At 51.5% G+C, this 25,116-nt stretch overlaps 1 protein-coding gene and 1 long non-coding RNA gene across 5 annotated transcripts in view; one reads left to right on the plus strand and one right to left on the minus strand.

Annotated features, from left to right (window-relative positions):
- The window catches only part of LOC140384554 (uncharacterized), a 98,281-nt gene extending 97,155 nt beyond the window's left edge, over positions 1-1,126 (minus strand). For all 3 annotated transcript variants that reach the window (XR_011933083.1, XR_011933085.1, XR_011933084.1), the window contains exon 1: positions 948-1,126. This is a non-coding gene — a long non-coding RNA (uncharacterized lncRNA). The remainder of the gene's footprint in view (positions 1-947) is intronic.
- Positions 1,127-1,161: 35 nt separating this feature from the next.
- LOC140384553 (glycogen [starch] synthase, muscle-like) overlaps positions 1,162-25,116 on the plus strand; it is a 234,218-nt gene continuing 210,263 nt past the window's right edge. The window contains exons 1-2 of one of the 2 annotated variants that reach the window (XM_072466355.1): positions 1,164-1,315; positions 22,694-22,875. In XM_072466355.1, coding sequence (XP_072322456.1) covers positions 1,204-1,315; positions 22,694-22,875 — 294 coding nt within the window. In that variant the 5' untranslated portion in view covers positions 1,164-1,203. Of the gene's footprint in view, positions 1,316-22,693; positions 22,876-25,116 lie in introns of both variants that reach the window. The other variant, XM_072466356.1, reaches the window with a different exon arrangement.

The following is a 25,116-nucleotide window of genomic DNA, read 5'->3' on the forward strand; positions in this document are numbered from 1 at the left end:
TCATAGCTCCAGGGTCCCAGGTTCGATTCTGGCTTGGGTCACTGTCTGTGCGGAGTCTGCACATCCTCCCCGTGTGTGCGTGGGTTTCCTCTGGGTGCTCCGGTTTCCTCCCACAGTCCAAAGATGTACGGGTTAGGTGGATTGGCCATGATAAATTGCCCTTAGTGTCCAAAAATTGCCCTTAGAGTTGGGTGGGGTTACTGGGTTATGGGGATGGGGTGGCGGTGTTGACCTTGGGTGGGGTGCTCTTTCCAAGAGCCGGTGCTGAATCGATGGGCTGAATGGCCTCCTTCTGCACTGTAAATTCTATGATAATCTGGTACCCAATAATTTTCAATGTTGACAGTGTCTATAACCAAGAACCACTCTGGAATTTCACTCTTAACCACCTTTAACATATGTTCCATCTCCACCTTCTTAAAATTCATCTTTTCAACCAAGCTTCCCCTTACCTTTTCCAAATCTCCCCCACTGGCATGGTGTGTGTTCCATTTAATATCTTCCTAATTTTTTAACTCTTAAACCTTCCTGTTGAGATGTTGTACGTGTTGGTCATAGAGTTTACAGTGCAGAAGGAGGCCATTCGGCAGAGTCTGCACCAGCCCTTTGAAAGAGCACCCCAATTAAGCCCACACTTCCAACCTATCCCCGTAACCCCACCCAACCTTTTTTGGAGACTAAGGGCAATTTAGTATGGCCAATCCACCTAACCTGCACATCTTTGGATTGTGGGAGGAAACGGAGCACCCAGAGGAAACCCACGCAGCCACAGGGAGAACGTGCAGACTCCACACAGCCAGTGACCCAAGCCGGGAATCGAACCAGGGACCCTGGAGCTGTTAAGCAACTGTGCTAACCACTGTGCTTCCGTGCTGCCCCAAACGTGAGAACTTAAATCAGAAACAACTTCAAGTGCTGACTCGCATCCTGGCCAGCTGTCAGCCCACCTTGCTTGCTTCATTCGTCCAATCATTTATCCGTCCATTCATTCATTTTCAAGGCGCTTCCTGTAAACCAGCTCCCTCTGTTGGTCTCCAGTGGTCAGTGCGCCTCGCAATCTGCGATGATTCTTCCCCCCTCTCCTAGCGGTGAGTGTAGGTGCTGCCGGCAGCTGGCTCGGTGCCAGCCACAGAGCTCAGTAGCGCCCGTGCACAGTTCTAAGTTATTCTCGAACCCAGTTCCTGTCGTTGGGATCTCAGCACCATGTCCTTCCTGAGTAGCTCGCCTTCTTACAGTTCGCTCACCGGCTTCGAGGATGAACTCCCAGCCGAAAACCTCATTCTGTTCGAGGTCGCCTGGGAAGTCGCGAATAAAGGTAAGGAAGGCTGCGGCGGGAGGCCGGCCAGTGGGCCGGTAGCGCAGGCTCTGGACGAGGCAGGCGAGCTGACAAACCAACCCCCTGCTGCGAAACAACGTAACGAGTTGTAACCCTGCAGACACTCCTGTGCCTTAATATAATGCAGCAACACGTACTGAGTATGCTTTAAAAACGCGTTCATATATTTATTAAATGCGCTTTATTATTTAAAATGTCATGGTGCCGTAATATCAAGGTTTCAATACATAGATGTTATGTTCATCAGGATTTTATAATTCCCATAGATTAGAATATAAAGGTCAAGGACAAGAAAAGGTCATTCTGCCCATCCAAACTCATCCTTCAGAGAAGACTGAAGGAATTCCAGCCAATGCTCGGGTTTCCTGAACGTTTATATCTTGGCGTCAGACCAGCTGTGAAGCAATCTCTTTCATTTTATGTACAATACTACATTTTGTTTTCTGTTTTGTTGAGTAGCAAGCAGGTTATTCCTGTAGCCCCCCCCCCCCCCCCCCCCAATACAATTGCTCTGCATACTTGGAGCACTTTAGGCCACTGACACTCTTCAGGAACCTCAATAATAGAGGGATCCCCAGACAGGAAAGTCTAGGATGTTCAAGCCCCCCCATCATAGTAACTCACTGCATCTTCTTCCTGTTTGCAGTCATTCACTATCCAGCTTGGAAGGTTATTCTGAATGCAGAGCTTCTAATATTGGTTTTAAATTGCCCTTTCTCTCATTTAAGTTTGTCTTCTGGTCCAGCTTACCTGGCATTTTTTGAAGTAATATTCCAGATTTTTAATTTTTTTAAATTCCTTTCTGAGAATTACAAACTTAATGTGCAGAGTGGACAGGGCAGCACCTAATTCATCTCCTTGCTTGCTCCAAAAAACAATTCAAATTGAATCCAATTCATGGTCCCCACAAAAGAGACATATTGGGTGGGGTTCTCCACCCCGCCGTGCCACATTTCTGCCCCGACCCGCCGGCGGGATTCTCCGTTATGCCGGCTGGCCAATGGGGTTTCCCATTGTGGGGCAGCCCCATGCCGTTGGGAAACCCCCGGGCGCCGGCATAACGGAGAACCACGCCGGCGGAGAATCCCGGCCATTAGATCCAAGCTGACAAGAACAGGCATTACCCTTGATCTCATGCTTGATCATTGCCAAAAGGCAGGGAAACGATGTCTAGATTTGCCTTGTCCATATACCACTTATTTGTTTTCATATGCTTTGATCAATTTCCTCCTTAATTCCCTTTTATATACCGCTAATAACAACATTAGTTGTGTCCTATGCTAATTGTAAATACACAAAGACTGTATTGAGGTAAAAATAAATTGTAAAATGTCCCCATTTTCAATCAGGTTAGTCTCAACATTGTCTCTGAAAGGCGATGTGAATGACCTGCTCCCAGCCACTGCTGATGCATCCTGGATCCCTGCTTGGAGGTGCTCCAGCTTCTGGTTGACATTTTGCCACTTTGACGCAGCTTGGGAACCAAACAGAAGAGAGTTCTGAATGTCAGTGTTTACAAGTCAGTCCGGCTGTTTCTATATATGACTTTGGATGCATTTTCAAAATATAAGTACATGAAAACACTTTCACATAAATAACTGAAGCAGGTGATGGTTACAAATTAACCCTTTCCTCCTGTAAAACAAAAAAACCTTCATTTTTCTCCGGCACACCAGAGCTACTGTCCCAGGCTGGAGCGCGATTCCATGATGCCGACTGTCCTCCAGCACCTTGCCCAAGTGACTCTTCTTTATATGTGACTTGAAACAGTGAGTCTTGGCAACCTTATTAATTAAACCAGCTGCTGTACAGGTGCACGGATGAGGAATCCAACCTGGAACTTCCTAGTTTTGTGGATTAATTCCAAATTGAGCAGTGTTTTTGCCAATTAAAGTTGCAATAAGATAATTCCATCACACTGGAAAGATAGTCCCTTAGCTATAGATGCAGAGAGCTGTCAACTGGAAAGACAGGTGCCCAAAGCAACGAGTTATTTCTGTGTACTTTGTATATTGGGATTCTCAAGGTCTTCACTAATGTATGACATTCTTGTGTGTTTGGGAAGCTAAAGGCAGTGGTGGGGGAGCAGATCTCTGGACAATCCACTGATGATTTATCTGACCATATTATAAGAGACATGATACATCCACCGTCATTCATAAGAATAAACCAGTACCTTCAGGAAAAGAGGTCAAAGAAATGAAGGACAAATGTGACCAGTAAGTTGACTGAAGCCTGGCCATGTACCTCATATACCATTATCTGTTCCATCAAGGGTGTTATCATAGATAATAGTTCACTTAAAGGTTTCTTTCAGTTATATCAAGAAGAAAAAGACCAATAACACAGGACTGCTGAAATTCAGGAAAAATGACTGCAGGCTGCATTTGGGTTGAGGATTGCAACAATATTGGTTCTAAATGAGCTCTTCCTCACCGTAAGAAAATCTTTCAATTTCCTTTCCACTTTCTCTGTTCCACACCAGGGACATCCTTGACCACCAATTTTAAACAGTACAAGATAGAAACTGCAATAAATTAGCTGTACTGAATGGGTGACTACAAGCTTGGGGTGTAAAGATCTGTAGATTATGGTGGGAAGGGAAGACTGGGGGAGGTGATCGGTTTTACAGTTTTCAGCTGCTGGAGTTGATGGTATAATGATATTTGATTGTAAGATCGAGAGTACGAACACTGAACTCATTATTTAGAGCTATTTCATGCCTATTCCCTAAATTTGGAGTAAGGGGTTGGAGGAGTGTCAGGCATTTTTGATTAGTCATGAGACACGCGCACCTAATTTAGCAACAGATAATATCGCAAAACTAATACTAGCTTGTAACAGGAGCAGTGCATTTGCTACAAGGATCAGTTCCGAGATACAGATCAGCCACAAGAAGCTGCAGCACTTCATGTGCATGATTCAAAAACTCCATTAAACTCAGGAAAGGTTGATAAGGTTAACATGGAAAGGGTGCAGACTTGTGGAATGTACAACAGACAGACAGGCAAACAGCTGATGCACTTCTGCTCAAAGTGCTAAACAGCACCATAGCAAGGTCTTCCAGGCATGGATATTCTATCAACGGCCTTGATAGAATCTCGTGCAGACACATTTAAGTGAGCCTAACTGCTCACCTAAATATGCAAATCAGGATCCCACCCAGTGTGGGCGAGATCCAGATCACGACGTCGTGCAAAATCTTGTTATATCTCGCGAGGTGTCCCGAGTGTTACAAAATTTAACGGCTCCTTCGCGTCCTGAGTCAGGTGCGACGAGGCTGTTCGACCAGGCCCTGAATGTTTGTGGGAGAGGGAGCGATCAAGCGGGCTGCTTTGTCCCAATTGGTGTTGAGTTTGTTGAGTGCTGTTGGAGCTGCACTCATCTAGGCATGTGAAGAGTATTCTATTACACTCCTGACTTGTGCCTTTTAGATGGTAGACAGGCTTAGTGAGGTCAGGAACTGAGTTACTTGCCACAGGATTCCTAGCCTCTACCCTACTCCTGTAGCCACGGTATTTATATGGCTTGTCCAGTTCAGTTTCTGGGCAATAGATGTTGGTAGTGCATCAAAGCCAATGAACTACTTTGAAATGTATTCACTGTTGTAATGTGTTACTTTGGAAACTAAAATTCCCCTGACCTTGAATGCAGCAAAGCCCCCAGTTTTCTGCAACTACTCTTGCTTGCTGCTGGTCTCCTCCCCTGCTGCTCTCCACTCTGGTAAACAGCAGTCAACCCCCTGTCTCACTTTTCAACTTCACTCTCATACTCTTGAAAATTCAGCATCCAAAGAAAATGGCACATCCCACTTTCTGAATTGAGAAGTGCACATGACTAATGTACTCACCCTGGCATAGAGCCAATCTATATTGAATAATTTTGAAACGTCAGAACTACTTCAGATCAACAGAAGAGCTACGTGCAGCTTGGCATTGCCCGTTCTAGAGTGTAGTTCTAAATGTAAAACCTCTAATACAGTTGAAAATAACATGTTATGAATTAAGTTTACATTTATTTTTTTTAAACCATTTTATGAAGGCATTTATAAATTTTAACAACAATTTGGCAGCACAGTAGCACAATGGTTAGCACTGTGGCTTCACAGCTCCCGGGTCCCAGGTTCGATTCCCCGCTGGGTCACTGGCTGTGTGGAGTCTGCACGTTCTCCTGTTTCTGCGTGGGTTTCCTCTGGGTGCCCCGGTTGTCAAAGACGTACAGGATAGGTGGATTGGACATGCTAAATTGCCCTCGGTGTCCAAAAAGGTAGGAGGGATTGTTGGATTACGGGGTTGGGGGTGGGAAGTGAGGGCTTAAGTGGATTGGTGCAGACTCGATGGGCCGAATGGCCTCCTTCTGTTCTGTATGTTCAAAAGCAAACATAACACAGTGAACAGCACACTCCCAACTAACAACCATACCCAGCCAACATGGCTTACACACACCCCAGCACTCCCCTCCTCCACTCGCAGATCCCGCCTAAGCTATCTCCCCCCACACCCCTCCTTTATTGTATCTGCTGGCAGCTTAATTTTCTCCAAAGAAGTCGATAAACGGCTGCCACCTCTGTGTGAACCCTAACGCTGAACCTCAGGGCAAACTTAACCTTCTCAAGCCTGAGAATCTCAGCCTGTCTCACGAACCCATACCCCCCGATTTAAGGGGCTCAGAGTCCCTTCAAGCCAATAAGATCCATCTCCGGGCTACCAAGGAAGCAAAGGCCAAAACATCAGCCTCTGTCACCCCCTGGACTCCTGGGTCTTCTGACACTCCAAAAATCTTCACCTCTGGACTCGGTGTCACCCTTTTCTTTAATACCATGGGCGTGACATTTGCCTTTGACAAGGTGCCGCATAGGAGACTGTTAAATAAGTTAAGAGCCCCTGGTGTTCAGGGTAAGATCCTGGCATGGATAGAGGATTGGCTGACTGGCAGAGAGTGGAGATAAAGGGGTCTTTTTCAGGATGGCAGCCGGTGACTAGTGGTGTGCCTCAGGGGTCAGTGCTGGGACCACAACTTTTCACAATATACATTAATGATCTGGAAGAAGGTACTGAAAGTGAAAATGAAAATGAAAATCGCTTATTGTCACGAGTAGGCTTCAAATGAAGTTACTGTGAAAAGCCCCTAGTCGCCACATTCCGGCGCCTGTTCAGGGAGGCTGTTACGGGAATCGAACCGTGCTGCTGGCCTGCTTTGGTCTGCTTTCAAAGCCAGCGATTTAGCGCTGTGCTAAACAGCCCCTAAACCTGAAGGCACTGTTGCTAAGTTTGCAGATGATACAAAGATCTGCGGAGGGACAGGTAATATTGAGGAAGCAGGCGGGCTGCAGAAGGACTTGGACAAGCTAGGAGAGTGGGCAATGAAGTGGCAAATGAAATACAAAGTGGAAAAGTGTGAGGTTATGCACTTTGGTAGGAGGAATTTAGGCATAGACTATTTTCTAAATGGGGAAATGCTTCGGAAATCAGAAGCACAAAGGGACTTGGGAGGCCTTGTTCACGATTCTCTTAAGGTTAACGTGCAGGTTCAGTCGGCAGTTAGGAAGACAAATGCAATGTTAGCATTCATGTCAAGAGGGCTAGAATACAAGACCAGGGATTTACTTCCAAGGCTATAAAAGGCTCTGGTCAGACCCCATTTGGAGTGTTGTGAGCAGGTTTGGGCCCCGTATCGAAGGAAGGATGTGCTGGCCTTGGAAAGAGTCCAGAGGAGGTTCACAAGAATGATCCGTGGAATGAAGAACCTGTCGTATGAGGAATGGTTGAGGACTCTGGCTCTATACTCGTTGGAGTTTAGAAGGATGAGGGGGGATCTCTTTGCCACAGAAGACTGTGGGGGCCAATTCACTGAGTGCCTTTTCGACAGAGATAGATAGGTTCTTGATTAATAGGGGCTGTTTAGCACAGGGCTAAACCGCTGGCTTTGAAAGCAGACCAAGGCAGGCCAGCAGCACGGTTCAATTCCCGTAACAGCCTCCCCGAACAGGCGCCAGAATGTGGCGACTAGGGACTTTTCACAGTAACTTCATTGAAGCCTACTTGTGACAATAAGCAATTTTCATTTCATTTCATTTCATAAGGGGATCAGGGGTTATGGGGAGAAGGCAGGAGAATGGGGATGAGAAAATATTAGCCATGATTGAATGGCAGAGCAGACTTGATGGGCTGAGTGGCCTAATTCTGCTCCAATGTCTTATGGTCCTGTATCTCCTTGCTTCATTGCCTCCTTGCAATGTCCCTCACCTGCAGATACCGGAACTCGTTCCCATCTGGCAGCTCAAACTCCTCCTCCAAGTCCTCGAAGCACAGAAAGCTGCCGTCAATGAACAGGTCCCCTATCCGCTCAATGCCAGCTTGCTGCCAACTCCATCACCCCCATTTAGCCCCCCCCCCCCAGCACAAACTGTGGTTGCCACAAATTTGAATCCATACCAATGCCCCCTCCACTCCCATGTGCTTCCGCCACTGTCCCCACGCCCTTAAAGCTGCCCTTGTGGCCTACCAAGCCGGCGAGAATGGCAGAGGTGCCGTTACCAGTGCCCCTAAACTTGTGCCCTTACATTATGCTGCTTCCACCCGCTCCCATACCGATCTCTCCCCCACTACCCACTTCCTGATCATTGCTATACTTGCCGCCCTATAATAGTGCCTGAAATTCGATAGGGACAGCACCTTCTTTACTCGCGGGGTTTTATCCACCCACACAAACCCAGAGATCACCGCATTGACCCTTTTAAAAAAGGCTTTTGGAACAAAAATAGGGAGACACTGGAATGAAAACAAGAATCTCGGGAGAACCGTCACCTTTACGGTCGATACCCTCCCGCCAGTGACAACGGGAGCATATCCCACCTTCGAAAGTCCTCCTTCATCTGCTCTACTAACCAAGCTAAATTTAATTAGTGTAGCTACTCCCATCCCTGTGCCACCTGAATTCCCAGATACCGAAAACTCCCACCCACTACCTTGAACGGCATCCCCCCAATCTCCTCTCCTGCCCCTCGCCTGGATCGCAAAGACCTCACTCTTTCCCATATTCAATTTATACCCCGGAAACTGGCAAATTCCCCGAGGATCCTCATAATCTCTCTAATCCCCCTCCAACAGGTCAGAAATGTACAGGAATAGGTCGTCCGCGTATAGCGAGACCCTGTGCTCCATTCCCCCTCCCCCTGCACTATCTGCTGCCAGCCCTTTGACGTTCTCTATGCCATCGCCAATGGGTCTAAGGCCGAGGCAAACAATAGTGGGAAGAGTGGACATCTCTGCCTCGTCCCCCGGTGCAGCCTAAAATCATCCAAGCTTGCTCGGTTCATCCGCACGCTTGCCACCGATGCCTGGCACAGCAACCGGACCCCGTCCACAAAACCCTGCCCAAACCCAAACCACCCCAGGACCTCCCACAGATACTCCCGCTCCACCCGATCAATGGCCTTCTCCGCATCCATGGCGACTGATGTGTTGGGTGCTCTGGATCCGTGGAACACATACAGGCTACCAACACTTAAAATAGTACAACACTATTTTATTAAGCTAGAAACTGTTGAACATACTTTCACTGTGGGTTAACACGATGTTAGATTAAACTAAATACCTATGCCTGTCCGAACCAGTCTATGCACTCAGCACATGGTGAAGATCTGTGCTGTTAGCTGTAAGCTCTGTCATTCTGAGAGGCTGCATCCCGAATGAGCGGGAACTCTGATGCCCTCTGTCTATATAGTGAGTGTGCTCTAACTGGTGATTGGCTGCGGTGTTGTGTGTGTTGATTGGTCTTGCTGTGTGGCCATCAGTGTGTGTGTCTGCACCATGATATACTGGTGTATATTATGACAGCGACCACTACCTTCACCTCCCTACCCTTCGAGGGTATCATGATCACATTTAAGAGCTTTCAGACGTTGGCCGTTAACTGCCTCCTTTTCCAAACCCTGTCTGGTCCTCCCCTATTACTCCTGGCACACAAACCCTGTCTGGTCCTCCACTATCACCCCTGGCACACAAACCCTGTCTAGTCCTCCCCTATCACCCCTGGCACACGAACCCTGTCTGGTCCTCCCCTATCACCCCTGGCACACAAACCCTGTCTGGTCCTCCCCTATCATCCCTGGCACACAAACCCTGTCTGGTCCTCCCCTATCACCCCTGGCAAACAAACCCTGCCTGGTCCTCCCCTATCACCCCTGGCACACAAACCCTGTCTGGTCCTCCCCTGGCACACAAACCCTGTCTGGTCCTCCCCTATCACCCCTGGCACGCAAACCCTGTCTGGTCCTCCCCTATCACCCCTGGCACACAAACCCTGTCTGGTCCTCCCCTATCACCCCTGGCACACCAACCCTGTCTGGTCCTCCCCTATCACCCCTGGCACACCAACCCTGTCTGGTCCTCCCCTGTCACCCCTGGCACACACAACCCTGTCTGGTCCTCCCCTATCACCCCTGGCACACAAACCCTATCTGGTCCTCCCCTATCACCCCTGGCACACAAACCCTATCTGGTCCTCCCCTGTCACCCCTGGCACACACAACCCTGTCTGGTCCTCCCCTATCACCCCTGGCACACAAACCCTATCTGGTCCTCCCCTATCACCCCTGGCACACACTCCTCTATTCTCGAGGCCAAGATTAATTTTACATTTATGAACATGCAAACAGATGAATGAGAAGCAGGAGTAGGCCATTCAGCCCCTCAAGCTTCCCCTGACATTTGATAAGATAATGGCTGACCTAATTGTGGTCTCAACTACACTTTTCTGTCTACTACCCTACAATCTTTGACTCCCTCAAGAATCTATCTAACTCAGTCTTAAAAATACTCCATCCCCCAGCCTCTACTGCTCTCTGGGGAAGAGAATTCCACAGACTAAAGTCCCTTTGAGAGAGAACAAAATCTCCTCATCTCACTCTTAAATGGGAGACCCTGTACTTTTAAACTGTGTCCCTTAATTCTATTCTCAGGGTAACACCCTCTCAGCATCCACCCTGTGAACTCCTGTCGGAATCTTGCGCTTCAAGTAAGATCATTTCTCATTCTTCTGAACAGCAATGGATATAGGCCCAACCCGACAACCTTTTGTTAGAAGACAACCCTTTCATCCCTGAAATCAGTCGAGTGAACCTTCTCTGAACTGCTTCCAATGTTGTTGTATCTTTTCTCAAGGAAGCAGACCAAAACTGCACATAGTACTCCAATTGTCCTATTTTTCTTGTCTTCGACAACAGATGAATGCACACTTTTAGAAGTGCTCGTGCAACACTGACCTCTGACCCTGGAAAGAGTCCAAATGGAGCCTTTCACCAAGGCTGCTCTTGTCCTTCTAGATAGTAGCTTTGACAAAGAGTCATCGGACTTGAAACGTGAGCTCTTTTCTCTCCCGACAGATGCTGTCAGACCTGCTGAGATTTTCCAGCATTTTCTCTTTTGTTTCGGAGCCTTTCATCAACCTGGGACATCCCAAAGTGTTTCACAGCCTATTAATTATGTATCGAGAAGAGTTCTGCAAAGACCAACAGTGTTGCTAAATTATTCTTTGCCTTAAAAGCAGCAGGTGATGGCGGGGAAGTCCATGATAATTCCATGATAGAGTAATCCTGCGTGAACTCGTAAACCAGAATTAGGGTTAAATGAATGTATTTATGTTGCGTGTTGTAATTTTATCATCCTGCCATAAAATGTTCCAAAAGACTCTGTCCCCTGTAACCATGGTAACTGCAATGTGAGACTGCAGCTGTCAAATCATGCAGGTTACAAGCTGTAATCAACAAGCAAAAAATGTCTTTCCTGCTGTTAATTACAGCGATTGCTGGTTGTTGAAAGTTGGGGTTAATTATAGTTTGTCTCACTGATTCCATTAGTTAGTGCCTTCTGTGTGATGCATCATATTCTCCTGACTATAAGACAAGATACCCTCCGACACAACATGAATAGCGCCGCGGGAGCTCTGCCAGGTTTGAAAAAAATAATTCCCCGTTTTTTTTTAAACTGGAGATTCGGGAAGAAAAATCATAGAAAGTTGCAAATGATTTACAAAAGGTTCTGTTTGGGAAATAAATATCTGAATGAATAACTCGGGACTATTTTGCAGTATTGGGGGTTAAGATTGGGCTTCAATTCACAGGATTTCACATTTTTGAGGAAATTAGAGATGTTATATTTTGTTTTTCAGTTCTCTTCCTCACGCCTCACCTGAGACTTCCTGACTAATGGTTCCATTGATGTGGTTGCATTACAACACCTCACTTAGTGGTGATTCTTTGTGTTTAATTAATTAGTGAATGTTGGTTGGATATTAAAGGAGGTGTCATCACCCTTCTCATTTGTTATGGGCCAGGGTTTAGAGAACCCCAAAGTGGATCATGGAGTTCACCTGACCCACAACTTTTAATAGATTGTGGTATGGGGAGCACATGGCCCACTCTACAGGTGTGGTAGAGCAGAAATGGAAAAGTAATTTTTAAAGCAAAACAATGTTTATTCTATGAACTCAAGTTAACATTTTTGAAACATACAGTGAACATCTTAGCAAACCATCAATTCAAATACAACCCCCAAAGAATACAACACTAAGTAATCCTTAATAACTTCTCAAACAACATCCAGAAGACAGAAGAAACACCTTTCAACAGAAGCACATTAGGTTTACATTCACTACTGAGAACATTTATAATTCTGAATTCACCAAATGATCAAGAGCTAGTCTTTTCATGGCAGAGAGATCAACAGTACACCCACTCTGTCTGGCTTCAGCTCCAACACTGAAAAAGAAACTAAAACACACCCTGCAGCAAACAGCCTAAAAAGAAAGTAAAAAAGCTGACAGACAGCCCAGCTCCACCCACTCTCTGACATCACTGCAGTAGTAAACACCCATTTCTTAAAGGTGCTCTCACTACAGATATTTATATACACACCCATTTATAAACACCAATTTCTTTAAGGTACTCTCACATGACACAATAGATAATTCATTGTCTGAGATACCCAAGTTGGTGAAAGACTCGAGATGGGACTCTTCCAGGATCAGAGGTCAGGGTTGCTTAAGAGGTCCTAAGCGCTGGAGAGAATGCTGAGGAGAATCACAAGGATGTTGTCTAAAGGCTGGCTAGACTGGGGTTGTTTTACTTCGAGCAGAGACGGCTGAGGGGAGACCTGATTAAGTTGTACAAACTTATGAGAGACACTGATAGGGTAGCGAGGAATGAACCTTAATAGAGGGGTCAATAACCAGGGGCCATAAATTTATGGTAAGAAGATGGCAAATTAGAGGGAATTTGAGGAAAAACATTTTCACCTAGAGAGTGGTGGGAATCTGGAGCTCACTTACTGAAAGGGTGGTAGAGACGGGAGAACCCTGACAACATTTAAGAAGCATTTCAATGAGCACTTGAAATGCCATAGCATACAAGGCTACCGATCAAGTGTTGGAAAATGGGATGTGCCAGCTTGATGGCCGGCACAAAGACGATGGGTCTGTGCTGTAAAACTCTTATGACCTGATCCTTTTACATCCAATATGGACTACCCCAGGAGATGTTGCTACATACAGAGTGGTGGGTGGGGGGCGGGGGGAAGCTGATTCACTTACCTCCTTTCCTATCCAGTAATGATGATACCAATTCTTGGCCTCAGTTGGACAGAGTGGGAATAGGAATCAGAAATGGCTTGTCTGTAAAATAAGAATTGAGTTGCTTTCCGTAAGTGCTATCTTTATTGAAATGACTTGATTATTTTTTTTTGTTAAGTTTGCTGATCTCCTTTCAAAGCTAGAACACAATCAATTAGAGGGGGAAAAAAATCTATAGCAGCACTATACGATGCATTATCTGGTTTTAGTGCTTCAGAAAAGGTTAAAATATGGCCCTTGCAATATGAATAATTTCAACAACAAGTTGCATTTATGCAGTTGCTTTTTATAGGAAAATTTACAAGGCATTTCACAGGAAGGTAATCATGCAAAAATTGACAAGGATCCAAAGACTCAAACATATTACCAGGGATGATAAAGAGTTTGGTCAAAAATGTAGGAAGTCCTTAAAGGAGGAGAGAGCGGTGGAGAGACGGTGAAGTTTATGGAAGGAACTTCAACACTAACATTGACCTGACAACATGCCCAGCTGTGTCCTCTGCACAAAACAAAAACAAGACCAATGCAATTCAGTGATTACTGCCCCTTCTTGACCAATAGCAAAGGGATGGAAAGTGTTGTCAACAATGCTGTCAAGCGGCACTCATTCAGCAGTAATCTGCTCACTGATCTGATGCTTGGCTTGGGTTCCACCAGGTCCCCTCGCCTCCTAACCTCATTACAGCCTTGGTTTAAACATGGATGCAAGAGCTGACCTCCAGACGTGAGGTGAGAATGACTGCACTTAACTAAAAGGCAGCATTTAACTGAGTGTGGCATCAAAGTTCACGAGTAAAATTGAAGTCTGTGATAATTGGAGCAAAACTCTCCACTGGTTGGAATCTGGGGCGGGATTCTCCGACCCCACGCCGGGTCGGAGAATCGTCAGGGGCTGGCGTGAATCCCGCCCCCGCCGTGTCCCGAAGTCTCCGCCACCAGAGATTCGGCGAGGGCGGGAATCGCGCCGCGCCGGTCGGCGAGGGCGGGAATTGCGCCCACCCCCGCCGATTCTCCGGCCCGCGATGGGCCGAAGTCCCGCTGCTGGAATGCCTGTCCCGCCAGTGTGGATTAAACCACCTTTTGAACGGGACAAGGCGGCGCGGGATCCTGGGGGGGGGGGCGGGGGGGGGGGGGGCGCGGGGCGATCTGGCCCCGGGGGGTGCCCCCACGGTGGCCTGGCTAGCGATCGGGGCCCACCGATCCGCGGACGGGCCTGTGCCGTGGGGGCACTCTTTTTCTTCCGCCTTCGCCATGGTCTTCACTATGGCGGAGGCGGAAAAGACCCCCTCCCCTGTGCATGCGCGGGGATGACGTCAGCAGCCGCTGACGTTCCCGTGCATGCGCGGACCCGCGTCGCTCGGCGAAGACCTTTCGGCCCCGGCTGGTGTGGTGCCAAAGGCCTTTCCCGCCAGCCGGTGGAGCGGAAACCGCTCCGGCGCGGGCCTAGCTCCTCAAGGTGAGGGTTTGGCCACTAAAGGTGCGGAGCGGCCCGATGCCGGAGTGGTTCCCGCCACTCCATCACGCCGGTACCCCCCGCCCCGCCGGTTAGGGGAGAATCCCGCCCTATATCTTGCACAAAGAAGGGTGGTTGTTGGTGATCAGTCACCTCAGTCCTGGGACATTACTGCAGAAGTTCCTCAGGCGTTCCTAGAACCAATCATTTCCAGCCACTTCATCAATCATCTTTCCTCCATTAAGTCACAAACCGGGATGTTCGCTGGCAATTACACAATGTTGAGCACCAGTCATGACTCCTCAGATACTGAAACAATTCATGTTTATATGCAGCGAGACCTGGAAAATCATACAGTACATTAGGGTTTTTTAACAATCCCATAGTGATGCCTGTGAAAGGGGGGGGGAAGGAGGCGACGCCTGTGAAGGGGGGAGGTGGCACCGCCTGTGAAGGGGGCGAGAGGCGACGCCTGTGAAGCGGGTGAGGCGAGGTGACGACGCCTGTGAAGGGGGGCAGGAGGCGACGCCTGTCAAGGGGGAGGAGGCGAGGCAAAGCCTGTGAAGGAGAGGGAAGGCGAGGAGGTGATGCCTGTGAAGGGGGGGAGGCAAGGTAACGACGCCTGTGAAGAGGGGGGGGCGTTGCCTGTGAAGGGCAGGAGGTGGGGGGGGCGATGCCTGTGAAGGGCAGGAGGTGGGGGGGGGCGATGCCTGTGAAGGGCAGGAGGTGGGGGGGGCGATGCCTGTGAAGGGCAGGAGGTGGGGGGGCGATGCCTGTGAAGGGCAGGAGGTGGGGGGGGCGATGCCTGTGAAGGGCAGGAGGTGGGGGATGATGCCTATGTAGTGGCAGGGGGGGGGGGGGGGAACGGTGCCCGTGCAGTGTGGGCGGGGACGATGCCCGTGCAGTGTGGGCGGGGACGATGCCCGTGCAGTGGGGGGGGAACGATGCCTATGTGGGGGGCGGTGAAAGACGATGCCTGTGCGGGGGGGGGCATTCCTGTGCGGGGCTGGGGGCCATGCCTGTGCGGAGCGGCGGCCATGCCATGCCTGTGTGGGGGGGGGGGGAGGGCTATGCCTGCGCGGGGCGGGGGGGGCCCTGCCTGTGCGGGGGGGGGCGATGCCTCTGCGGGGGGTGAGGGGGCGATGCCTGTGTGGGGAGGGGGACTGGGGGGCGAGGGGCAATGCCTGTGTGGGGGGGCTAGGGGGAGGGGCGTTGCCTGTGCAAGGGGGGGGCGATGTCTGTGCGGGGGGGGGGAGGAGAGACCATGTCTGTGCGGGGGGGGGGAGAGACGATGTATGTGCGGGGGGGGGGGGGGAGAGACGATGCCTGTGCAGTTGGCGGGGGGGGGAGACGATGCCTGTGCAGTGTGGGGGGGGGGGCGGGGAGATGATGCCTGTGCAGTGGGGGGGGGGGAGACGATGCCTGTGCAGGGGGGATGGGGGGGGAGGGGAGAGGAGAGAAGATGCCTGTGCAGTTGGGGGGTGGGGGGTTGGGGAGACGTTGCCCGTGCAGTGGGGGAGGGGGGGAGGTTGGGTGCTGATGTCCGTGATTGGTCGGGGGTGGGGGGGGGAATGGAATACAATGCCCGTGCAGCAGGGAGGAGGGGGAGACAATACCTGTGCAGTGAGTGGGCGGAGGAGACTACGCTTGTACAGTAGGGGTGGGGTGGAAGACTGCCTATCAAGCGGGGGCAGGGGACGCCTGTGAAGCGGGGGCAGGGGACGCCTGTGTAGGGGGGTGAGGTGACGCCTGTGTAGAGGGGGTAGGACACGCCTGTGGGGGGGGGGGGGAGGAGATTCCTGTGTGGGGGGGGGGATGAGATGCCTGTGTAGGGGGGAGTTGAGATGCCTGTGTAGGGGGGAGTTGAGATGCCTGTGTAGGGGGGATAAGATGCCTGTGTAGGGGGGGGGAGAGGGTGAGATGCCTATGAAGGGGGGGAGCTGAGATGCCTGTGTAGGGGGGGGGGGGGTGAGACGCCTGTGTAGGGGGGGAGTTGAGATGCCTGTGTAGGGGGGATGAGATGCTTGTGTAGGGGGGGGAGGAGATGCCTGTGTAGGGGGGGTGAGATGCCTGTGTGGGGGGGATGAGATGCCTGTCTAGCGGAGGGGGGATGCCTGTGTAGGGGGGGGATGAGATGCCTGTGTAGGGGGGGATGAGATGCCTGTGTAGGGGGGGGGGGGGAATGAGATGCCTGTGTAGGGGGGGATAAGGTGGCTGTGTAGGGGAGGGGATGAGATGCCTGTATAGGGGGGGTTGAGATGCCTGTGTAGGGGATGAGATGCCTGTGTGGGGGGGGGGATGAGATGCCTGTGTAGGGCGAAGGAGACGCCTGTGTAGGGGGGGGGGAGATGCCTGTGTAGGGGGGATAAGATGCCTGTGTAGGGGGAGGGAATGAGATGCCTGTGTTGGGGGGGGGGATGTGATGCCTGTGTAGGGGGAGGGGGGAGGAGGAGGGTGAGATGTCTGTGTAGTGGGGGGGAAGAGATGCCTGTGTAGGGGAGATGAGATGCCTGTGTAGGGGGGGGTTAAGGTGGCTGTGTAGGGGAGGGGATGAGATGCCTGTGTGGGGGAGGGGGGGATGAGATGCCTGTGTAGGGCGTAGGAGACGTCTGTGTAGTGGGGTATAAGATGCCTGTGTAGGGGGGGGATGAGACGCATGTGTAGGGGTGGGGGATGAGATGCCGGTGTTGGGGGGGGGGGGGGGGGATGAGATGCCTGTGTAGAGTGGATGAGATGCCTGTGCAGGGGGGAATGAGGTGTCTGTGTAGGGAGGTGGAATGAGATGCCTATGTCGGGGGGGGGGGTGAAATGCCTGTGTAGGGAGGTGGGATGAGATGCATGTGTAGGGGGGGGGGAATGAGATGCCTGCGTAGGGAGGTGGGATGAGATACCTGCGTAGGGGGGGGGGGGGATGAGATGCCTGTGTAGGGGGGGGGTGAGATGTCTGTGTAGGGGGGGTGAGATGCCTGTGTAGGGGGGAGGAGACGCCTGTGTAGTGGGGGGAAGAGACGCCTGTGTAGCGGGGGGAAGGTGACGCCTGTGTAGGGGGGGGAAGGAGACGCCTGTGTAGGGGGGGGGGGGAGAGATGCCTGTGTAGGGGGGGGGAAGAGATGCCTGTGTAGGGGGGATGAGATGCCTGTGTAGGGGGGGATGCGATGCCTGTGTTGGGGGGTGGGTTGAGATGCCTGTGTAGGGGGGGGGGGTTGAGATGCCTGTTAAGGGGGGGATGAGATGCCTGTGTGGGGGGGGGTGAGATGCCTGTGTTGGGGGGGGGGTTGAGATGCCCGTTTGGGGGGTTGAGATGCCTGTGTAGGGGGGGGGGGGATGAGATGCCTGTGTAGCGGGGAGGTGAGATGCCTGTGTAGGGGAGGGGGGATGAGATGCCTGTGTAGGGGGTGGATGAGATGCCTGTGTAGGGGGGGATGAGATGCCTGTGTAGGGAGGAATGAGATGTCTGTGTTGGGGGGTGGGGGGGTGAGATACCTGTTTGGGGGGGGAGGAGATGCCCGTGTAGTGGGGAGGACATACCTGTGTAGGACGGAGGAGATACCTGTGTAGGACGGAGGAGATACCTGTGTAGGGGGGAGGAGATACCTGTGTAGGGGGGGAGGAGATACCTGTGTAGGGGGGAGGAGATACCTGTGTAGGGGGGAGGAGATACCTGTGTAGGAGGGAGGAGATACCTGTGTAGGGGGGAGGAGATACCTGTGTAGGGGGGGAGGAGATACCTGTGTAGGGGGGAGGAGATACCTGTCTAGGGGAGGAGGAGATACCTGTGTAGGGGAGGAGGAGATACCTGTGTAGGGGGGAGGAGATACCTGTGTAGGGGGGGAGGAGATACCTGTGTAGGGGAGGAGGAGATACCTGTGTAGGGGAGGAGGAGACGCCCGCGTCGGGGGGAGGAGACGCCCGCGTCGGGGGGAGGAGACGCCCGCGCCGGGGGGGATAAGACGCCCGCGCCGGGGGGGATGAGACGCCCGCGCCGGGGGGGATGAGACGCCCGCGCCGGGGGGGCTGAGACGCCCGCGCCGGGGGTGTTGAGACGCCCGTGTAGGGAGGAATGAGATGCCTGTGTTGGGGGGGGGTGGGGGGGTGGAGAGTGGAGAGGAGATGCCTGTGTAGGAGGGTGGACACGCCTGTGTAGGGGGCAGTGGTGCCTGTGGACGGGGGGGATGAGATGCCTGTGTGGGTGGGGGTGGGGGGGGGGGCGGGGAGATGCCTATGCAGGGGCGGGGGGGAAGGAGCCTTTGTTGGGGGGATGAAATACCTGTGTAGGGGGGAGTGGGATGAGATGCCTGTGTAGGGGTGGTGGGGGTGGAAATGAGATGCCTGTATCGGGGGTGGATGAGATGCCTGTGTAGGGTGAAAGGATGCCTGTGGAGGGAGGGGGGGGCAGTGATGCTAGTGAGGAGGGGCTGCAGCGATCGGAGAGCGGGCAGCGATGGCAGTGCGGAAAGTGGGGGCAACGATGGCAGTGCGGAGAGTGGGGGCAGCGATGGCAGTGCGGAGAGCGGGCAGCGATGGCAGTGCGGAGAGTGGGGGCAGCGATGGCAGTGCAGAGAGTGGGGGCAGATGAGATGCCGGTGTTGGGGGGGGGGGGTGGGGGGGGGGGGGGGATGAGATGCCTGTGTAGAGTGGATGAGATGCCTGTGCAGGGGGGAATGAGGTGTCTGTGTAGGGAGGTGGAATGAGATGCCTATGTCGGGGGGGGGGGGAATGAGATGCCTGCGTAGGGAAGTGGGATGAGATACCTGCGTAGGGGGGGGGGGATGAGATGCCTGTGTAGGGGGGGGGGTGAGATGTCTGTGTAGGGGGAGGTGAGATGCCTGTGTAGGGGGGAGGAGACGCCTGTGTAGTGGGGGGGGAGGAGACGCCTGTGTAGCGGGGGGAAGGTGACGCCTGTGTAGGGGGGGGAAGGAGACGCCTGTGTAGGGGGGGGGAGAGATGCCTGTGTAGGGGGGGGAAGAGATGCCTGTGTAGGGGGGATGAGATGCCTGTGTAGGGGGGGGATGAGATGCCTGTGTTGGGGGGTGGGTTGAGATGCCTGTGTAGGGGGGGGGGGTTGAGATGCCTGTTAAGGGGGGGATGAGATGCCTGTGTGGGGGGGGTGAGATGCCTGTGTTGGGGGGGGGGGGGGGTTGAGATGCCCGTTTGGGGGGTTGAGATGCCTGTGTAGGGGGGGGGGGATGAGATGCCTGTGTAGGGGAGGGGGGATGAGATGCCTGTGTAGGGGGTGGATGAGATGCCTGTGTAGGGGGGGGATGAGATGCCTGTGTAGGGAGGAATGAGATGTCTGTGTTGGGAGGTGGGGGGGGTGGGGGGGAGGAGACGCCCGTGTAGTGGGGAGGACATACCTGTGTAGGGCGGAGGAGATACCTGTGTAGGGGGGGAGGAGATACCTGTGTAGGGGGGAGGAGATACCTGTGTAGGGGGGAGGAGATACTTGTGTAGGGGAGGAGGAGATACCTGTGTAGGGGGGGGGGGAGGAGATACCTGTGTAGGGGGGGGGGGGAGGAGATACCTGTGTAGGGGGGAGGAGATACCTGTGTAGGGGAGGAGGAGATACCTGTGTAGGGGAGGAGGAGATACCTGTGTAGGGGAGGAGGAGATACCTGTGTAGGGGGGAGGAGATACCTGTGTAGGGGGGGAGGAGATACCTGTGTAGGGGGGAGGAGATACCTGTGTAGGGGAGGAGGAGATACCTGTGTAGGGGAGGAGGAGATGCCTGTGCCGGGGGGAGGAGATGCCTGTGCCGGGGGGAGGAGACGCCCGCGCCGGGGGGGAGGAGACGCCCGCGCCGGGGGGGGAGGAGACGCCCGCGCCGGGGGGGATGAGACGCCCGCGCCGGGGGGGATGAGACGCCCGCGCCGGGGGGGATGAGACGCCCGCGCCGGGGGTGTTGAGACGCCCGTGTAGGGAGGAATGAGATGCCTGTGTTGGGGGTGGTGGGTGGGGGGTGGAGAGTGGAGAGGAGATGCCTGTGTAGGAGGGTGGACACGCCTGTGTAGGGGGCAGTGGATGCCTGTGGACGGGGGGGATGAGATGCCTGTGTGGGTGGGGGGGGGTGGTGGGGGGGGGGGGGCGGGGAGATGCCTATGCAGGGGGGGGGGAAGGAGCCTTTGTTGGGGGGATGAAATACCTGTGTAGGGGGGAGTGGGATGAGATGCCTGTGTAGGGGGGGTGGGGGTGGAAATGAGATGCCTGTATCGGGGGTGGATGAGATGCCTGTGTAGGGTGAAAGGATGCCTGTGGAGGGAGGGGGGCAGTGATGCTAGTGAGGAGGGGCTGCAGCGATCGGAGAGCGGGCAGCGATGGCAGTGCGGAGAGTGGGGGCAACGATGGCAGTGCGGAGAGTGGGGGCAGTGATGGCAGTGTGGAGAGCAGGCAGCGATGGCAGTGCGGAGAGCGGGCAGCGATGAGAGTGGGGGCAGCGATGGCAGTGCGGAGAGCGGGGGCAGCGATGGCAGTGCAGAGAGTGGGGGCAGCGATGGCAGTGCGGAGAGTGGGGGCAGCGATGGCAGTGCGGAGAGTGGGGGCAGCGATGGCGGTGCGGAGAGTGGGGGCAGCGATGGCAGTGCGGAGAGTGGGGGCAGCGATGGCAGTGCGGAGAGTGGGGGCAGCGATGGCAGTGCGGAGAGTGGGGGCAGCGATGGCAGTGCGGAGAGCGGGCAGCGATGGCAGTGCGGAGAGTGGGGGCAGCGATGGCAGTGCGGAGAGTGGGGGCAGCGATGGCAGTGCGGAGAGTGGGGGCAGCGATGGCAGTGCGGCGAGCGGGCAGCGATGGCAGTGCGGAGAGGAGGGGGCAGCGATGGCAGTGTGCAGAGCAGATGGGGAGAAACTGTTCCCACTTGCAGAGGGATCAAGAATGGGATATGGACGTAACGTGATTTGTGAAAGAAGCATATGCAATGCGAGAAAAAACTTTTTCACACGAGTGGTTTGGATCTGGAATGCACTGCTTGGAAGTGTGGGGGCAGTTTCAATAAGGCATTCAAAAGGGCATTAGATGATTATAGACCCATAAAATAGAACCATAGAATCCTTACAGCGCAGAAGGAGGCCATTCGGCACCGACCCTCCGAGCACCCTACCTAGGCCCACTCCCCTGCCCTATCCCCGTAACCTCACCTAACCTTTGGACAATAAGGGGCAATTTAGCGTGGCAAATCCACTTAACCTGCACATCTTTGGACTGTGGGAGGAAACCGGAGCACCGGGAGGAAACCCACGCAGACACGGGGAGAACGTGCAGACTCCACACAGAGTCACCGAAGCCCAGAATTGAACCTGGGTCTCTGGTGCTGTGAGGCAGTCGTGCTAACCACTGTGCCACATGGAACAGAAACAGTGTGCAGGGACACTGGGACGATGCAGGAGAACGGCACTAAGTCATGATGCTGGAGAGCTGGTGCAGATACTCTGTGTCGAATGGCTTCCTTCTGCACTGTAACGATTCTGTGATTCTGAGTTGGAGGAGCCCAAACTAAATTAATTTTCAAATTGAGCCGACTGATGCATTGAAATTTGCTTCCAGTGGCTGGATGTATAGGTCCTATATATGGAATATAAGTAATTTCAGCTTAGTTCGTAATACATTCAGAGAACACTGGCTATTACTTCACATGACCTTGACCATCTAATTTGGAGAAGCCACAATTTGGCATGTTTGAGAATTGGAGAAATATCACTTTGTGGTGAGAGTGGGATAAATATCTGGTTAGGAATGGAAGTGAAGGTTATAAGGGTAGGTATATACACAGTGAAGCGATGCTTGAGCATGAGAAGGGGAAGAATTGAACGTTGTGGCATTACTTATGAAGTGCTGTCAGGTAGTGTTGAATATAATAGATTGACACTTTGGAGTTCTGCTGAATAAGCCATGCGGATTTTGCTACTTATCAATACTCTAAAGACCAGCTAAGTATAACCTGTCCGTGAATCATTTATGTTTTGGAACAGTGAGAATCTTGTGCCACTACATTATTTGTACTATAGTTGAATATATTGGGAGAATTTCCCAAAGGAGGTTAGATGATTTAACCAGAATCCATGAGAGGGGAGGTAGTGCGTGGTCTTTTTTCTTTTAATGCTTTCTTTGTTCTTTTGATGTCTTTGGATCCGTGCCAATTTTTGTCTGCTTACATTCCTGTTTATTGTTTTGGAAATCTTCCTTTAATAAAGGCACTGTATAAATACAAGTTGGTGGTGAAATTATCCATATGGGTCTTGATGTATATCCCTTTGTTCAATTTCCTGCTGATCTTTCTCTGTTCTAGTGGGTGGTATCTACACTGTCATCCAAACCAAAACCAAGTTGACAGTGGATCAGCATGGAGAGAATTATATTCTGATTGGTCCATACTTTGAGAACAGCGTCAAGACACAAGTGGAGCTGATTGAACCACCGAATCCGGCCATTAAACGCACAATTGATTGTATGAACTCCAGAGGTTGCAAGGTATTGTAAACCCTTTTAATTCTGCTGAGTTGAGAACAACTCGATGCCTGGTTGGTTGAATTGTGGAGAGTTGAGCAGCACAGCACATGACCTTCTGTGGATGGTATACGCAGCATAGAATTTGACTGTAAAGAGTACCTAGATATGACAATTCAATTAATTATTTATGTCCTTGAATATTGAGATGTTATATTTGTCTTTTTATTTGTACCATAGTTAAATAAATTTTAAAAAATACTGGTGAATTTTCCATGATATTGTATTTTGGGTGTTTTAGTATGTGAGCCTATTAAATCTATGTAGTAATCGTTATGTTGTATGTGAGACCTTGCCACAAGGGAAGCATCAAATCAGGCTGGAGATGAGGGAGCCACAGTTCTAGCAAAGGAAGGGAGTGTTTGGGAGTGAGTTGGACCATGTTCTTGGGAATTATTGTGCCCATTGTTGGGATGAGATGCAAATTCCTGGAGACAGCACCAAAGCATTCTGGCACAGAATGGAATGTTTGTGCTCGCACCTAGGAATTTTAATTCTGGGGTTACCAACAAACCAGTATACATTTAGCCGGCTCATTGTTCTGGGAAAAGTGCACGCTGAGTGTTTAGCAGTCCGGGAATGTCCTTCGAGTTGCTTACTGGAAAGGTAAATGGTTGGGGGAAGTTTTTGGAGCCGCAGTTCTGGATAAGATTGTGATTTTGATTTTAGGAGCTTATCAGGGTGACTGAGGAATCCTCATTCTCGGTGTATTTTGCTGAATTTTGGAAAAGACATTCTCATCCCTCCCCCTTAAGACAACAACTATACAGCTATTCTGGATCCTACTGTGCTTGTTAAATTCTGTTTTAGAGTTTTCCTTTTTGAATGTAATTTGGGGAGAAAATAATCCATAGAATACCTACAGTGCAAAAAGAGGCAATTTGGCCCTTTGAATCTGCACTGACACTCTGAAAGAGCACCCTACCTAGGCCCACTCCCCTGCACTATCCCTGTAACCCCACCTAACCTGTGCAGCTTTGGACACTGAGGGACAATTCAACATGGCCAATCCACCTAACCTGCACATCTTTGGACTGTGGGAAGAAACCAGAGCACCTGGGAAACCCAGGGTGTTTTCCGGGGAGAACATGCAAACTCCATACAGTCACGCAAGCCTGAAATCGTCCTGGGCTCCTGGCACTGTGGGCAGCAGTGTTAACCACTGTGGTGCCCGAAGCTCGAAAATGATTACCATAAGTTATAGGAGCAGAATTAGGCCACTCGGCCGCACAAGTCTGGTCCACCATTCAATCGTGGCTGAGATTTTTCTCATTCCCATTCTCCTGCCTTCCCTCCATAACTCCTGATCCCCTTGTGAATCAAGAACCTATCTATCTCTGTCTTAAAGTCACTCCGTGATTTAGCCTCCACAGCCTTCTGCGGCAAAGAGTTCCACAGATTCACCACCCTCTGGCTGAAGAAATTCCTCCTCATCTCTGTTTTAAAGGATCATCCCTTTAGTCTGAGATTGTGTCCTCTGGTTCTAGTTTTTCTTACTAGTGGAAACATCCTCCACTACCACTCTATCCAGGCCTCACCGTATCCTGTAAACTCCAACGAGTACAGACCCAGAGTCTTCAACCGTTCCTCGTACGAGACGCACTTCATTCCAAGGATCATACTTGTGAACTTCCTCTGGACCCTTTCCAAGGCCAGCACATCCTTCCTTAGATACGGGGCCCAAAACTGCTCACAATATTCCAAATGGGGTCTGACCAGAGCCTTATGCATCCTTAGAAGTGAATCCCTGGTCTTGTATTCTAGCCCTCTCGACATGAATGCTAACATTGCATTTACCTTCCAAACTGCCGACTGAACCTGCACGCTAACCTTAAGAGAATCTTGAACTGGGAATCCTAAGTCCCTTTGTGCTTCTGATTTCCTAAGCCTTTTCCCATAAGGGACGGGATCCAGAGTAATTAAAAGCTAATGTAAAAGAAAATATTGACCAATGGCCGGATATTCACACAAGACGGAAGGAATGTCATTGCAAGAGATTTAAAGACTGGGTGGCAGAATGTACTTTTCACCTCTTGGTCATCTGCCTGAATCCAGCTCTGAAGCAAGGAAACTCTCTCCTGGCTGTTCACTGTGATGTTTTAATGTGATCTTCATTTAATCCTTGTGATCATGTGCTTGCCATAAAAGACTGACACTAAATTAACTCACTCAGCGAGACAAGATGGTTAGTGTGAGAAAAGGGAA

The sequence above is a fragment of the Scyliorhinus torazame genome, chromosome 10, assembly GCF_047496885.1.
Source record: "Scyliorhinus torazame isolate Kashiwa2021f chromosome 10, sScyTor2.1, whole genome shotgun sequence".
Taxonomy (NCBI): domain Eukaryota; kingdom Metazoa; phylum Chordata; class Chondrichthyes; order Carcharhiniformes; family Scyliorhinidae; genus Scyliorhinus; species Scyliorhinus torazame.